This window comes from Canis lupus, chromosome 22 (assembly GCF_003254725.2).
Source record: "Canis lupus dingo isolate Sandy chromosome 22, ASM325472v2, whole genome shotgun sequence".
In the NCBI taxonomy this organism is placed as follows: domain Eukaryota; kingdom Metazoa; phylum Chordata; class Mammalia; order Carnivora; family Canidae; genus Canis; species Canis lupus.
The window spans coordinates 60,509,367-60,524,286 of record NC_064264.1 but is presented as its reverse complement, the minus strand read 5'-3'; the positions used below and the strand labels follow the sequence as shown (position 1 = coordinate 60,524,286).

The following is a 14,920-nucleotide window of genomic DNA, read 5'->3' as shown; positions in this document are numbered from 1 at the left end:
CTGCTGCCGGTCCTGCCAGAAGACAGCCACCAGGGCAGCCCGGGTGGCTCAGTGGTTTAGCGCTGCCTTCAGCCCAGGGCATGATCCTGGAGACCCGGGATCGAGTCCCATGTCTGGCTCCCTGCATGGAGCCTGCTTCTCCCTCTGCCTGTGTCTCTGCCTCTCTCTCTCTCCTTGTGTCTCTCATGAATAAATAAATAAAAAGAAGAAGAAGAAGAAGAAGAAGAAGAAGACGACGACGATGACGACAGCCACCAGGACCTTGTTTCTATGGACACCTACTGCCTTTGCTCCTGCTGTAATGCGGGTTTCCTGGTTAGGACACCGGCTGACACAAAATTCCCCAACGTGCCTTCAGATCACGTCAGGCTCAGAGTCAGGTTTCAGGGTGGTGGCTGTATTTGGTTGCTGACAGGCAACTTTCCAAAGAGATAAACACAGCCTATTGCCTTGTTTTACGAAACAAAAAGGAATAGAATCCTGTATATTTTGATAAGATGCCATTTAAAATTGCAATTGCATTAAATAAGTTGAATTTAGAAGTATTTACTCAGTACTCCATAGTAATAAAGGGGTGAGTACATCCTAAGTATAGCTTCCGTGTTTACGATGCTTATAGTCTCCAGGTCAGAAGACAGGCAAACATCTCATCAGGTGGAGGGTCTCCGGGTGGAGAAGCCTCACCAGGTCGAGGGTCTCTGGGTGGAGAAGCCTCACCAGATGGAGGGCCTCCAGGTGGAGAAGCCTCACCAGGTGGAAGGTCTCCGGGTGGAGAAGCCTCACCAAAAGGAAGGTCTCCGGGTGGAGAAGCCTCACCTGGTGGAGGGTCTCCAGGTGGAGAAGCCTCACAGGTCGAGGGTCTCCAGGTGGAGAAGCCTCACCAGGTAGAGGGCCTCCTTTGGAAATCATGCATACTCGGGACTGGCCTGGGGCCGAGAGCTGGGAAGGCAGTTTAGGGCATCAGTGCTAGACACTGAGAACTGTATCACTGTCATCTCAAGGTCCCTCAGGGCGCCAGTGGGGTCTTTAGGATGACATGTGGCTGGAGACTGGAAGGCAGGGCTGCAGGTGGGAGCTGTTAGACTGTTGTGTGTGTGGTGGCCGCAGGGAAGGAGAGGAGAGCCCGCTGTCTCTGCCCGCCAATCCCGTGGGAACCACATCGGCCTGCCTTGTGCCAGCCCACCACTGGTCACAGGCTCATCTTTTTTTTTTTTTTAATTTTTATTCATTTATGACAGTCACAGAGAGAGAGAGAGAGAGGCAGAGACATAGGCAGAGGGAGAAGCAGGCTCCATGCACCGGGAGCCCGACGTGGGATTCGATCCCGGGTCTCCAGGATCGTGCCCCGGGCCAAAGGCAGGCGCTAAACCGCTGCGCCACCCAGGGATCCCGATTTTTTTTTTTTTCTTAAGAGAATGAATGGTTAGATCCTAAAGCTCCCAGAGAATGTAAGCATCAGAATAAAACCACCACGCTGTACAATTCAAGAAACGAAGGAAAAAGACATTCCTACCTGTAGCAGATTTTACAATCACACTCATTCTCCTTCTTACTGAGTCAAAACTCAAAATTTCCAGCAATTCAAACCTGAAAAAGAGATCAAAACTTGTTTTTAAAACCTGGCTCTGTAAGCCCTGTAATCTAGGTGATCACAGTGCATTCTTGGCACAGTGTTAGGCTCCTCTGCCCTGAGCACAGCCCGCCCCATCTCCTGCCCATCTCCTGGGCTGGCCATGCTTTCTTGGGGGCGTTGTCGGGATTCGTGCAGTGGGGGCTGCACTGCTGGCGCTAGCACCAGTGGCCCCCAGGGACCAGAGAGAGGCAGAGGCCAGGCATCGCAGGCTGAGCCCTAGCCCAAGTTGTGGCTGCCCCGGGAGTCTGTCCAGCACACAAACTGCATGTTCACTTCCCTGAATTCTGGGCACAGACTCACAGGCCATACCAGAGCTGCAATCCCCGGCAATATGGCATGTCCTTGAAGTTAATAAAAATCATTTAAAATGCAAAGAAAATCGACATTAAACTGGCTTGTACAGTCATTATCAAAGACTATAATTTCTGCTAACATTTGAAATACTGGAAGTGGCTCAGCCCCCTGGAGAGATGCCCTGGAATGCCCTCGAGGTCCAGAGACCCCAACCCAGCTCAGGGAGCAGTAAACCTCATGGTGCAGCTGGCTTGCAAGCCGTGGGAGGGCTGTGCAACCCTGGGCAGCAGCCGAGGGCGTCCTACCCTCCCCAGGGGCTGCCAGCGCTGCAGGGGCAAGCTCACCGCGCCTACCCAGGACCAGCAGCCACTGTGGGTCAGGGGCTCACCTCCTGTCAATCCAGGAGTTTATTTTTCTTAAGGAAATGTTAAAATCCAGGGGTTTTTGCAGCTATGGAACCGAGTGTTATATTCTTTGCCACACGTCTCCATCTATACCCATTATTACAAGTCACATTTGTTTACAAAGGAGAGATGGAGTTTTGAGTGAACACTACAGATACGTGCCCCGTCTCAGGGCCCTGCCCACTCTGTGGACACAGTCACTAACACTGAACATGTGTGTCAGTTCTCTCTCTCCAGAGACAGACTGGCCACCATGGGCATCCACCAGAGCGCCCTTCTCAGCCTTCTGTGGGGCCCAGCATCCCACAACCAGGAGCCAGTGCTCCGTGAACACACATCCTGAGGCCACTTGGGACAGTGTCAGGCATCCTAGATGCCACGGGGACTCCTGTGTAAGCCTAATGTGGGATGGCCCAGAGCAAACGCTGTGGGTGGTGCAGCCCCGCCTGGCCAGCCTCGACTCTGGCCAAAGGTCCTGGGCTGTCACAAGGGGAGGGGACAGGCGTGGGTGGGGACAGAGACCTCAGGTTCCCCCAGAAACTGTCTCTGACATAGGTGTGCTCACCTTTCCACGTCGTTCTCTCTATTTAGGATCTCCATGTAGTTGTCTTTCAGTCTCAAATACGTGAAGCCAAGTCTGCAGAGAAGAGGACACATCAGTCCAGAGCTCACGGTCCAGTCTAATGCTCCTCATACCTTATTTAAGCTTGGAGAAAGCTTTCTTATCAATAAAGAAACACTTCTGGTGAAACAGAAGTGAGAATTGCTGAGCAATGGGGCTGTCTGGGGGGTGCCCAGGGGTGCCACACCACAGTGATAAGGATCCTGAGACACTGCAGATCTCCAGAACCACCCTTTCATTTTATGGATGAGGGAGCCATAGTCCAGAGCCAGAAGCCAGTCCATAAACGTCAGCAGCGTGTATAACACATACCACGCCCTCCTCCACCAGCATCCCCAAGAGCTGTCCCCACCCCCGCCAGGTGCTGTGGTGCAGAGACAAGGCCATGCCTTCTGGAGGCCAGGAGCTTAGACACGAGGAGGTGGAAACATCATCCCAACACAGCTGTGGCCACAATGATGCAAGCGTGCATGGGACCGTAGGGGGACAGGGTGTCTACCTGTCACGGCACAAGCTGGCAGGCTTCCTAGAGGTGAGCCTACAGTGGCCAGCAGGACCAACCTGTCCTAACTTCTGACACACAGCTGCACTTTCGAGCGCTCTTAGAATATACAGACTGGCTGTAAAGTACGACCAAAATCCTTTGCATCTTTAATAAAAGTTAAGAGGGGAACCACCCATTGAAGACAGTGACCAAGAGAATCCACAGCCAAGGATTCACTCCACACGGACACAGGCAATGTATCTTAACAAGAATTTAGAACAACAGTCCTAAATTCTGGCTTGAAAGAAGCACAGAAGATACCAGAGAATCCCTGGTCAGGCCGAAATAAAACGTGCTGTAACGGAGACACAGAGCATCTGGACATTATCACAGTGAGGATTGAAACAGCAAAAGATTGAATAGGTCAAACAGAAGATGAGATTGTGGAAAACAACGAAGTGAAAAGATAGCCACAGAGTCTGGCAGCAGAATGGCAGCTTCTCCCACCAGCAGTGGGCTGCATACAGCAGGGCCCTCGTCTGCCAGCATGGAGGTGGAGGACTCGGGTCAGGAAGGCTCCGCCTGCCCAGCCCACCCCACAGCAAGCATCCCAGCACAGTGGCCGTCTCGGGACACTCCTGTGAGTCCACGGTCAGGGCGGACCGCATCAGCAGGGCCTCGTGCACCAGACCCGCAGACGTACCTCTGGATACCTTCGACGAGGGCCACCTCGTCAGGAGAGGACGAGATGTAAGTACACGACTTCCCTGAGTCAGGAGACTTCCTGGGTCCATCCACGTCATCGTCGTCCTTCACCTGGATGGTGTGGCACAGACACAGGGCCCGGAAAAACAGCTCTTCCCGCTCCTACAAAAGTGTGGTACAAACCCCACGTATCTATGCCATGTCAGCTTAAAGTACATAGAAAATATGCAGAAGGCAGTGAACAAATTTCAGGGGTCAGGGGATATTCGTCTCATCTCTGGTGCTTAAGGGGAGGGTGTGGTTTCTCTTCATCCTTGAGCAGTTCTGAGTAAGGGCAGTGAGGATGCTGGTTCAAGTCACTAGGACGTGAAGTCAGCAGCCAAGCCTCCGGGAGCCTGGATGCCCTGGGGTTCCCCAGCTAACTCCCCAGGGGCCCTAAGGTGTGGCTGAAGCCCAGGGCCACTGACCACAGGCCCTCCCTCCAACATTTGGCAGGGAAACATCAGTTTCCACGTGGAAACCCTCTGATGCACATGTGGCAGGGGATGCGGGGCACTTGGCCACGAAGGAGCTACCACTGCATAGTTGCTAAGGCAAGTTGTCCTCAGTCCCCAAAGGACCCTGCACAGGGCTTTGAGGGCACCAAGGTTTGGGGAATGGTCTCCTCACTGACCATGGTGATCATGGTGAGGGGTCACAGCACCTCCCAGAGATGCCAAGGTCTGGAACCATAGCACTTGGGAGTGTGTGCATGTGTGCCCATGGGATGTACTGTATGTACATGCATGTACTGTGTGAGGGTGTGTGCACATTGGGCATGTGTTTCTGTGTGTGAGCATATGGGATATGTGTCTGTGTGTGCACATGTAGTATGTATGCACACATGTGAGGGTGTGTACGTGTACATACATGCTTGTGAGCATGAGAGGCGTTCATGTGTATCTGAGTACAGTGTGTGTGTGCACGTCTGAGGGTGTATGCATGTGGGGCACATGCCTGTGTGTATATGCATGCACATGTGAGAGTGTAGGACATGTGTCTGTATGCACATGTGCGCACTTGAGCGCAGTGTATGTGTGCACTGTGTGTGCATATGGGGTGTGTGTCCCTGTGTACATGTGTATGTACATACAATTCACATGTGAGCATATAAGGCATATGTCTCTGTGTGCACATGTGAGTGGGGGCAGGTATCTGTGTATACACACACATGAAAGTGTGTATACATATACATACATACTTGTTAGCATAAGAGGCATCTATGTGTGCAAGTGTGTACATCTCAATATAGCATGTGTTTGTACACACGTACATGTGTGAACATGTATGCATGTGGGGCATGTGTGTGCACTTGAGTGTAGTGTGTATGTACAGATGTGTGAGGGTGTGTGCATATGGGGTGTGTGTCTTTGTGTACATGACTATGTATATACAATTCACAAATAAGCATATGGAACATGTGTCTGCACCTGTGAGGGTTTGTGTGCATGTATATACATGCTTGAGAGTGTGAGGGGCATTTGTGTGTATCTGAGCACAGTGTGTCTGTGTGCACGCGTGAGGGTATGTGCACGTGTCTATTCACATGCACACACACGAACATGTGCTCCACACATACACATGTGCATACATGCTAGCGCATGTTTGTGAGCACAGACACGTGGAGTGCACAGCCACTTTGCTCTCAGCATACCACATGTTCTAGCTGCTTCTCACACAGATGTGACCACTGGAGTCACAGGCAGGAAATGGTGGTAAGCACACAGTTCCTGATGCAGGTCACTAGCAGATCCAAGAACAAGGGGTGGTACTGGTTGGCCTTGGGACAGGGGACCCTGGGACAGTGCAGCAGTCATGGTCCCAAGGGAACACACCTGTGTGTGTGTGTGTGTGGGGGGGGTGGTCACCTACCCTGGCACTGGTGCCTGGGGAGGAGTCAATCATGTCGATGCCAGAGGCGCCGGGGAGCACCTGCCCATTGCAAATGGCGTGCGGCACATACACATGGCCCTCGATGCAGCACTCCTTGAACTCCATGTTGTTCTCCGTGAGTGTGCCAGTTTTGTCTGTGAAGATGTACTCCACCTGCAGACACACGCTCCGTTGGGTGGGGCTGGCCAGGGGTATGCGATCTCCTCAGAGAAGGCGGAGCCACCAATGACTCAGACCCCAGCACAGCCCTGCTTCCTAACAGTCAATGTTTTCACCCCCATATACCGCCAGCGTGAAGCCCCACACTCAGATCAATTCCGGTTCTGGGCTCATCAGGAGTAACGGTGGAATTCTGGATGACGGCACGGCATGAGGATGTCCCCGCCAGCCTGGGGGGCACGTCCTGCTCACCACGCCTGATGACACACGCCCCGGGACACACACGGGAGGCAGGGTTTAAGGGTCAGGATGTGCAGGTGTGCAGGAAGCAGAAGACATGGGTAACAACCAGCTACATATCAGCAAAATGTTCTCTCTAGTTTTAATCCTTCTGCAGAAAATGCATTTCCCCACGTGCCTGGTTCTACAAGCAAACCAAGGACACAGCAGACAACCTGCCATTTGAAAGCCTGCCCCCAGTGCCACGGAGCCTCTCCCCGCAATTGGGACGATCTGGAGGGAAGCCCCCTGTGATGGTCCCCAGAGCAGCAGCTATGCTGTCCAACACCTGTCTTTTTCAGAGTTAGGGTCAACAATCATGAACAATGAACAATCTGGGAGTCCCTATCTTCTGAAAAACTTTCTACAAACCTCCCGAGCACCAGGGTACCAAGATAATTTGAGTCAGATACGCTGTACTAAACACCGCTTCTCGCTTTTCTTGTTACAGAAAACTGCTTTCCTCTAAGATTTTCTCAAGAACACATAACACATATCATGTATTGTTACCAAGGATGTGAAATACGTAGACATGAAACTATCCTAGGGCCGGGCAAATGAGTGGCATTTTCCGAGGGGCTGTCTGGGACTGGACTCCAGTCTCGGCTGCAGCATGCACTGGAGGGACACTCTGAAAGTCATGCTCATCAGTAAGCAAGTCATCTCTTGGTAACAAGTACCCATGACCCCAGGGGGTGAAGGCAGTTGGTCTGAGCCTGAGCATCTATTTACAGGCTGCCTCTTGGGGCAACAAGGCGCAGACTTCAGCTGCCAGGCCAAAATGCAAGGACATTTGCATTTGTGGGGGGCTTTGGTGGGTCAGTCAGTGAAGCATCTGAGTCTTCATTTTGCCTCAGGTCATGATCCAGGGGTCGTGAGGTCAAGCCCTGCATTGGCTCAGGATTCTCTCCCTCTGCCCCTCCCCCTGGCATGCTTTCTCTCTCTTTCTCAAATAAAATCTTTAGAATGGCCCTGTTTGCAAAAATATTCCCCCCAAATTTCTTCGTGTTTTGTTTTGTTTTTAATGAGTGAACTACCATTTACCGAATGCTCTTCACTGCCCCGTAAAGGCCAGGAAGGGGTCAGGCCATGATGGCAGACCCTTCTGGAACTGTGTCCCAGAAAAGGAGTGAGGTTTGGGTCTGGCAGACAGGTGTGCACAGGCTCGGCCCCTCATCCAGGCAGCCCTGGCCGGCAACCTCCCTGTGGCGACTCCAGCACACAGTGGCACACACCACACCTCTGACGCCCCATCAGTGCAGCACTCTGGCAGGGCAGAGATGGTGTTGTACCCATTTTACAGATTAAGACGCTCAGGTGCAGAGAGGTCGGCCACCACCATCTGTGAAGAGCAGGGCTGCGATGAGATGTCTGACGTCTGCCAATACACCGAGCTATTGGAACTCTCACTTTGCTCATCTTTAAATCGAGGAAAACTGCTCCCTCTGAGTTCAGGGAAGGAAATCAGGCATAAGAGCTAAATGCAATGCCTGTAAAGGAGGACTCACCAAACTTACAGCATGAAAGCCCAGAATAAGCACTACTTACCAAGTTGGGTGAGCTTGTATCAAGCAGCTACACAGCTGATTTTGCATAAATTATATGCATAAAAGCACAATCAATTGCCATGTAAATAAAACATAAAAAATAAATTTTGCTGCTGTGTTTCACAAATTATGGGATGCATCTTTGTCAGTGAGTTAAAATGGAAAATTTTCATTTGACCATCTGGATGACGTGCCCCCACAACAGGGATCATTTAGAACCCAGACACCCGGGGACAGATGGTCACAGGTCAGGGGAGAGGGTCCCGAAGGTACTGACCTGTCCTAATTCTTCATTTAAATCTGATGTGTTGACCAGAGGTCCTTCCCCCGTGTCCTCGTCAAACATTTCTTCATCCCAGGTGATAAAATACGAGCCCAGGAACTTCTGCATCTCCACCGTGACGTACATGGACACGGGGATGATGTAGTTGAAGAGGACCATGAAGGCCAGGAAGTCTGTGAAAGCCCTGAGGAACTGAGAGAGCACCATGTGACTTCCCACATCCCCATGCCAGCATCACAAAGGCCTAAAACTCAGTTCTGCCCAGATTGCACCCGTGCTATTTCTAAATACAGGCATTTATTTCAAATCCAAAGATAAGCAGTATTTGGGGGTGGCCATCGGCTTAGTCACCCCGCACCTGATTTTAGTGCCATAAGGGTCACAGACCAGGAGCCGGACTGTATAATCTGGAGGCACATGGCTCAGGTCTGGACTCAGGGAGCCCAGCCAGAAGACCATACTCTTTTGAGTGGAGGAGATTCAATAAAATTATTTTAAGACACTGGCTTAGGGAAAAATCAATTTTGGTAAACACGAGCAACCAAGCTGAAAGCCCCCCTGAGGAAAAATGAAATCAATTCTTACCATAATTTTCCTATAATTGAGACTCTTCTTTTTTCCTTTTTCTTACCATAAGTAGGTACCATTTACCTCATGATCCTTAATGAGTGTTTTCTGAACACTCTCTAAATATAGCATATTGCACTGGGTAGCACCAGAAGTGTTTATGCTGCTGCCCTTATGAATTTACCATGGGAGCCAATCCCTTCCCAGAGTATACACTCAAATACCCAAGACAGGACCAACCAGTGTCTATGGGTAGGGAGGCAACTGATAAGACTTTCCAATCAGTGAACATTTCTATGACAAAGGTGTCATCAATCAAGATTTCATGTTCTCCTGCCACATTTTCATAACAACAGCCTATAGGGTATCTTTGATGACTTTGCAAAGGGGAGCACATTCCATACCAGGTTCCTCTGTCTTTCTGACTCGGTTTTCTGATTATACCATGGCTCATCTCGGAATGGTTCGCTCTGCCATACGTACTTCAGGACAGTGTTTATCAGCGCTTTACTAATCAGAATGCAGAGGTACACAATGAGGAACACGTTCATGGATCTAAAACACATGACCAACGATACTTAGTTATTGATTGATCAAGAATCTAGAGCAGTGTGTCACCTTACTCACATGTCAAGATAAATACACTGTGAAGAAACAGAGAACATGTTTTAAAGGAGCCCCCCCCACCACCAATGGAACAGTAGAAGTGAGAACGGAAGCTTGCATATATCAGAGTCCATCCTGTGACCACAGGGAAAGTTCTGAAAACAGGAGAGAGTGGTGCATGCAGCCACACTGGTGACTGCATGGTCTAGGAGTCTAAGATTCAGGATATCCAGAAGTCATTTCTTCTGCCACTAAGTGTCAACCAGTGAGTTCCAGGTTAAGAAATAACCACTGGGAAGGAGGGAGGGAATGCCCTCTGAACTGGAAAAGTACTGAATCCCTGGCTAGTGTCTTAGCAGATCTTGTGAAAGGCCTTGATTTTCCAGTATCTATTTCTGAAACCCATACATCAATGTAGACATCTGGAAGTAAAGCATTCTTGCTTATCAAGAGCCAAATCTCCATTTTCATATCTGGTACAGCCGTCGACGGACAGAGACCCATGATTACATCCTGAGACCAACTTGGTAAGAGCAGGCAGTCTTCCCAAAGATCTCCAAGTCCCACATAGTTCTTATTAAATAATTTATAATCACTTCAAGTCAGGAATACACTTGAACAAAAGGCGAAGAAGACAAAATTCTGGGCCACATCTTCTCACAAATTCAACTCTGTCCTTGGCTTGTCATTGTAAGGATTTTACTGTTTCATGAAAAGAACACTGTTTTCTCTCTGCTCAAGCTTTCCTCAGGAAAACACACAGTTTCCAACAACTCAAAGCCAAAAGTGACCCAATTTTAACATTTTCATGAATTGGCAAGAGCAGCTGCAGGACTTAAGACGTCCATATGAGGAAGCCTGCAGACTTGGGCTAAAGGTGTGTGGCCATTTGCATCCCCATAGAACAAGACTGTTGATATAAATACCCAGCACTACCAGTTCCCTAGAGACCATGACAAAATTGCTAATGAAGCCAAAAGGAAAATGCTTTCATGTCTACTGGGGCTCAAGATGGTTTTAGGTCATGGAGCTCTATGCACTTCAAAGGGGGTACTGAGACTTACTTTTCTACAGCAGATCGTTTCTGGGATTTTGATTGATAATTTAATGCCATCTTGGTTTCCATGCCTGTGTAAATAGCAACACCTGTAAACCAGAAGAGTCAATGTCAGAACAATAACACAGACATATCTTGCCTTTACATAGGAAGTTACACACAGCTACAGTAAAATGAAATTTTGGAGAAAATAAATCCTATTTTAAATTTCATTAGGCAAGCTAGCTGTTCACAAAGAGTCTCACAAGAGGATTCCTCAGACTATAGAAATACTTTTTTTTTCCTGCATAGAAATCAAGCTCTACTTTTTCTTGAAGCTCAGATTTTACTATGTTGAATTTTTTGACAATAGGGCACATCCGCATGTTTTTTAGTTGTCTCAATTAAAAGACAAAAATAACCCATACAGATGAGAGATAATAGCAAAGAAATACAGCCATTAAAAGAAATCTCCTGCAGAACTATATTGTGAAACATGAATTTAGGTTTCTGAGTCAGAAACTACAGGCACTTTACATGCAAGCAACCCTCAGACCCCACTGCTTTGTGGGCCTTGGCGATCCACCAGTACTGGCTGATCACTGCTGCCAGAGTCTACTGCAGAACACAGAGAGATGCATTCATGGGAGCACTACGAACTTTAACTGCTCAACGCACCCTTAATTTTAGAAGCTATCAGTATAATTCACTAACTGAGACACTGACCGAAGATCTTCTCGGTGTTCTTCAGCGTGGCTCCTCTGAGAAGCAAGTTCTCTGACCCCAGCGGCCTGCAGACACACAAGGACCAAAGCAGAGCAATGGAACACACAGAAGGTGCTCTGGGGTAGGAAAATTGAGGCCTGCATTTAATAGACTTGATGTCAAGAGGAAATCATTTAAATGCAGAGTAGCTTCTATTTGGATTATGAAAGTTAGCCTGGCTCCGTGTAAGGGTGTGTGACCTTCACCCAGGGAGGGTAAGAGCTGCTCTGCGGAAGGCCCCAGTGGGTTGGCACTTCGCAGTGCCTGCTCTCTGGTGGGGCTCCACACTGTGTGAGGCCTTGTCAGGAATGCGGGCTCCCAGCTCACCAGACCAACCAATGGGCCAGAGAAGGTGATGTCTGTGATTCAAGAGGATCCAGCTATTCCCACCACATCCTCGGGGAGGCTCCACAAGTTTCATGGGATCTGGTCTTACTTCCCAACATGAGGGCTGGGAACACTGTGCATTGGTCAACATGGGCAGTCAAGCACACACAGACCCTCTCTGCACGCCCATGGTCTCCAGATCTGGAGCCACCCCTGCACCTGCTACTCTGGGGAAGCAACTACCAAGAAAGGTAAAAACCACTCAGGAAGGAACAAGCAGGGCCCTCAGCACTCGAGACTCAGCAGTGAGCAACAGACCAAATCTCTGCCTTTAGGGGGTCATGTTCCTGTGGGCTCCATTCCTCATTTCTTCTCATTTTCCAAGAGTAAAAGAGTAAGAAGAATGCAACTTGCGAATGTTGCTGCTGCCAGTATTCTACCAATTTCCTTTGCAGAGTAAAGAATTAGTATCAAAATGTGAAGTATATTAGTTATTACCTTCCCAAGCTACTCAGCATTAAACTTTGTCTGAACTTGAAGCATGAGAAGCTGGCAGTGCTTACTTCTGACTGATCCTAGCAGCAATCTGCATAAATCTAAATCTATTAAGACAACTGCTCATGAGACACAGAAGTACGGGTTGTTCTACACAGAAATTAGGAGTGTCCTGGAGACTTGTGCCTATTTAGGGAAGACCATGGCCATGCCTTCACGACCTCTCAGAAGCACCCACAAACGTGCTGATTGACAATAAAGTGAGAGGCACACAAATCATTTCCATGAAACAAGCAATTTGAAGAGCCTCACAAGGAGAGGCGCCCAGGTCTGATATTTCAGGGGCCATTTATTTGCCATCAATATCTTGCAGAGATTATTTCTACTTCCAGGCAATTGCTCTCCTTGACACACAAGGTAATACCAGGACATGGACAATCTGGAGACCACTTAAGTGGGAAGAAAAATGATTTCTCCAACCCCAGGGGAGGGAGTTATAGGTCAACTCTGAATCCTACTCAAAGTCAACTTCCTAAACCATCCATCTCGATCAACCCAATAGCAAAGACCTGCTAGATCTGGAAATGATGCCCAGAAGATATATCCACAGGCCTGGGGATGCAGAGAGCCAGTGTGAGGTGAGAGTGGACCACATGTGTCCAGCCACTGGCTGGCTCCGGTGCGTAGCCACCTGGCTGGTGTGGGTCCTTGTCCACAACCCATGGGTGTGAGAGATCCCAGGCCGCTATGATGAAACAGGTAAGCACACCCACCTGCCACCTGCACGGTCCCCAGATGAGACACATCCCCCTAAATCTAGACAGAATCTAGAGCCAAAAGTGTGTCCCAGTGATGATTGTGAGTAGATGCATACATTCCAATAACATGGCCTCCTCGTCAGAAATTGCTCAGCTTCATGGTTGAAGACACACTCGTCTATAAAAGTTCAGGGCATTTCTCACAGGGACAGAGGCTCACTGTCACAGGCTCCTAACATGGTGAGACAGTATCTTCCACGAGTGCCATCAGTTTGTTGGCATGAACAAGAGAAACCAGAGAAGACAGCAGAACCTGGACCATTGGTAAAGCAGAATTCTACTTCTAAAACCCAACAGAATAGCAACGATGAAAGCCTCTGATCTGTAATAGAAAATTTCACTTTAATGGAAATAGCGCATCTGTCCTCACCTCACCACGGGGTCATTCCGGTCATTGTAGACGTTGATGCGGCCGACGAACCTGGCAATAGAGAAGCCAGGTCAGTGCTGAGCAGCTGGGGTCGGGGAGGCAGGGAGGCAGGCCAGGTGCCTGTTGTCCAGAGACACTTCCTGCTTCCAGGAGGGAAGTGCACTCTACTTGAGGCCTGGGTTCTTGGTCAAGAGCTCATTGGCTTCCTCTCTCTTTCTTCTTTCTTTTAAGGTTTATTTGAAAGAGAGAGCACAAACGTGTGTGCAGGAGCTTGAGGGTGGGGCAGCGGGAGACACAGGTCTCCTGCAGAGCAGGGAGCCCGAAGCAGGGCTCAATCCCAGGACCCAAGATCATGACCTGAGCTGAAGGCAGATATTTCACCAAAGAAGCCAACTGGGCACCCCCTACCCATTCTTGTTTTACTATCTATCCTTATTAGCCTGTGGTCACTCTAAGGATTTTCCTTAAAATTGTTTCTCAAATCACAGAAAATTATGTTTTCTTCAATAAACTTAAGTTCCATTAAGCCAGGCCAAATATTTCCATAAATAGCTATAGATTTTAATGTTGCTGGACCATGAAAATGTTAAGTATGCTATTTCTGGCTTGGTCTTAATTTTTAAGCAGCTACGTACATTCTCTTCCCAGACAAGCGCAGCGCTGGTTGGGGCAGGGTGGAGAGAACAGCAGGTAGGGGGAGGGCACCAAATGTGGGGAACACAGACAGACTTACTTATACAGGTCAGGCTGGGGCTGCTCACACTCAATCGTGGCGTGCAAGCCATCTATATCCTCTTCCGTATGAAACCCCTTAGTATCTTGAACGGCGTAGTGAGTCTGCAGATCGACAAGAAAGGTGAGTTCACAACCAAACAGGGGACACGCACGTGGCAGCCAGTGCCCCTGATGTGGGGGCAGCACCATGTGCTACCTGCTGTGCCCGTAACCGAGCCCGCTCACAAACCCTAGGTACTGTGTCAGAGAAAACGTGGAAGTAGACTCGGAAGTCACATACCAGCAAATATACAACAGAGTTTGCGAATGTTAACAAGTTAAAGAATCACCAGGTGCCACTGGTATTCCTTCATCAGGGACTGGAAAACCCTTCTACTCCTGTCCACTGCTCTCAACTTCACTGTGGTGGCGACCAGTCAGAAAAGAAATCTAGGACCTGATGTTCCTTTCCCTCATATGATGCCCTACCATGTGCACCACGCTGTCCTTGGCATCACACACTGCGCAGGCCTGGCACTGCTGGAGAGCATAAGCATTCCCTGCATGGTTCTGTGAACCTGAGCATGCTTTGCACCCTGGAATGCTTGCAGGGCACCGGTTCCCAATGTGGTGGGTCCAGGGGGCCCAAGAATGGCATTTCTAACATGACCCAGGCAATGTTGAGGCACCGGCCCCAACAGCATCGCTAACGTGGACAGGGTAGGCTCAGAGTCTGAGCAAGGGCCTGCTGGAGACAGCGCATCTCTGAATGTCCTCTTGTCCTCCCAGCAACCAAGTGCTTGGGGGCGGGGGAGAAGGACATGGATCAAGGCAGGCGGGAGATAAACCATGGCAGCAGCAGCATTTACAACACTTTGGA

At 49.4% G+C, this 14,920-nt stretch overlaps 1 protein-coding gene across 9 annotated transcripts in view; it reads right to left on the bottom strand.

The window, feature by feature from the left end:
• ATP11A (ATPase phospholipid transporting 11A) overlaps positions 1-14,920 on the bottom strand; it is a 129,001-nt gene that overhangs the window by 35,063 nt on the left and 79,018 nt on the right. For 8 of the 9 annotated variants that reach the window (XM_025441266.3, XM_025441263.3, XM_025441264.3 and 5 more), the window contains exons 7-16: positions 14,060-14,163; positions 13,327-13,377; positions 11,278-11,342; positions 10,580-10,661; positions 9,314-9,464; positions 8,337-8,534; positions 6,054-6,227; positions 4,141-4,304; positions 2,897-2,968; positions 1,514-1,587 (exon numbers count right to left, since the gene is read on the bottom strand). In XM_025441266.3, the coding sequence (XP_025297051.3) occupies positions 1,514-1,587; positions 2,897-2,968; positions 4,141-4,304; positions 6,054-6,227; positions 8,337-8,534; positions 9,314-9,464; positions 10,580-10,661; positions 11,278-11,342; positions 13,327-13,377; positions 14,060-14,163 (1,135 nt within the window). The remainder of the gene's footprint in view (positions 1-1,513; positions 1,588-2,896; positions 2,969-4,140; positions 4,305-6,053; positions 6,228-8,336; positions 8,535-9,313; positions 9,465-10,579; positions 10,662-11,277; positions 11,343-13,326; positions 13,378-14,059; positions 14,164-14,920) is intronic. The other variant, XM_025441269.3, reaches the window with a different exon arrangement.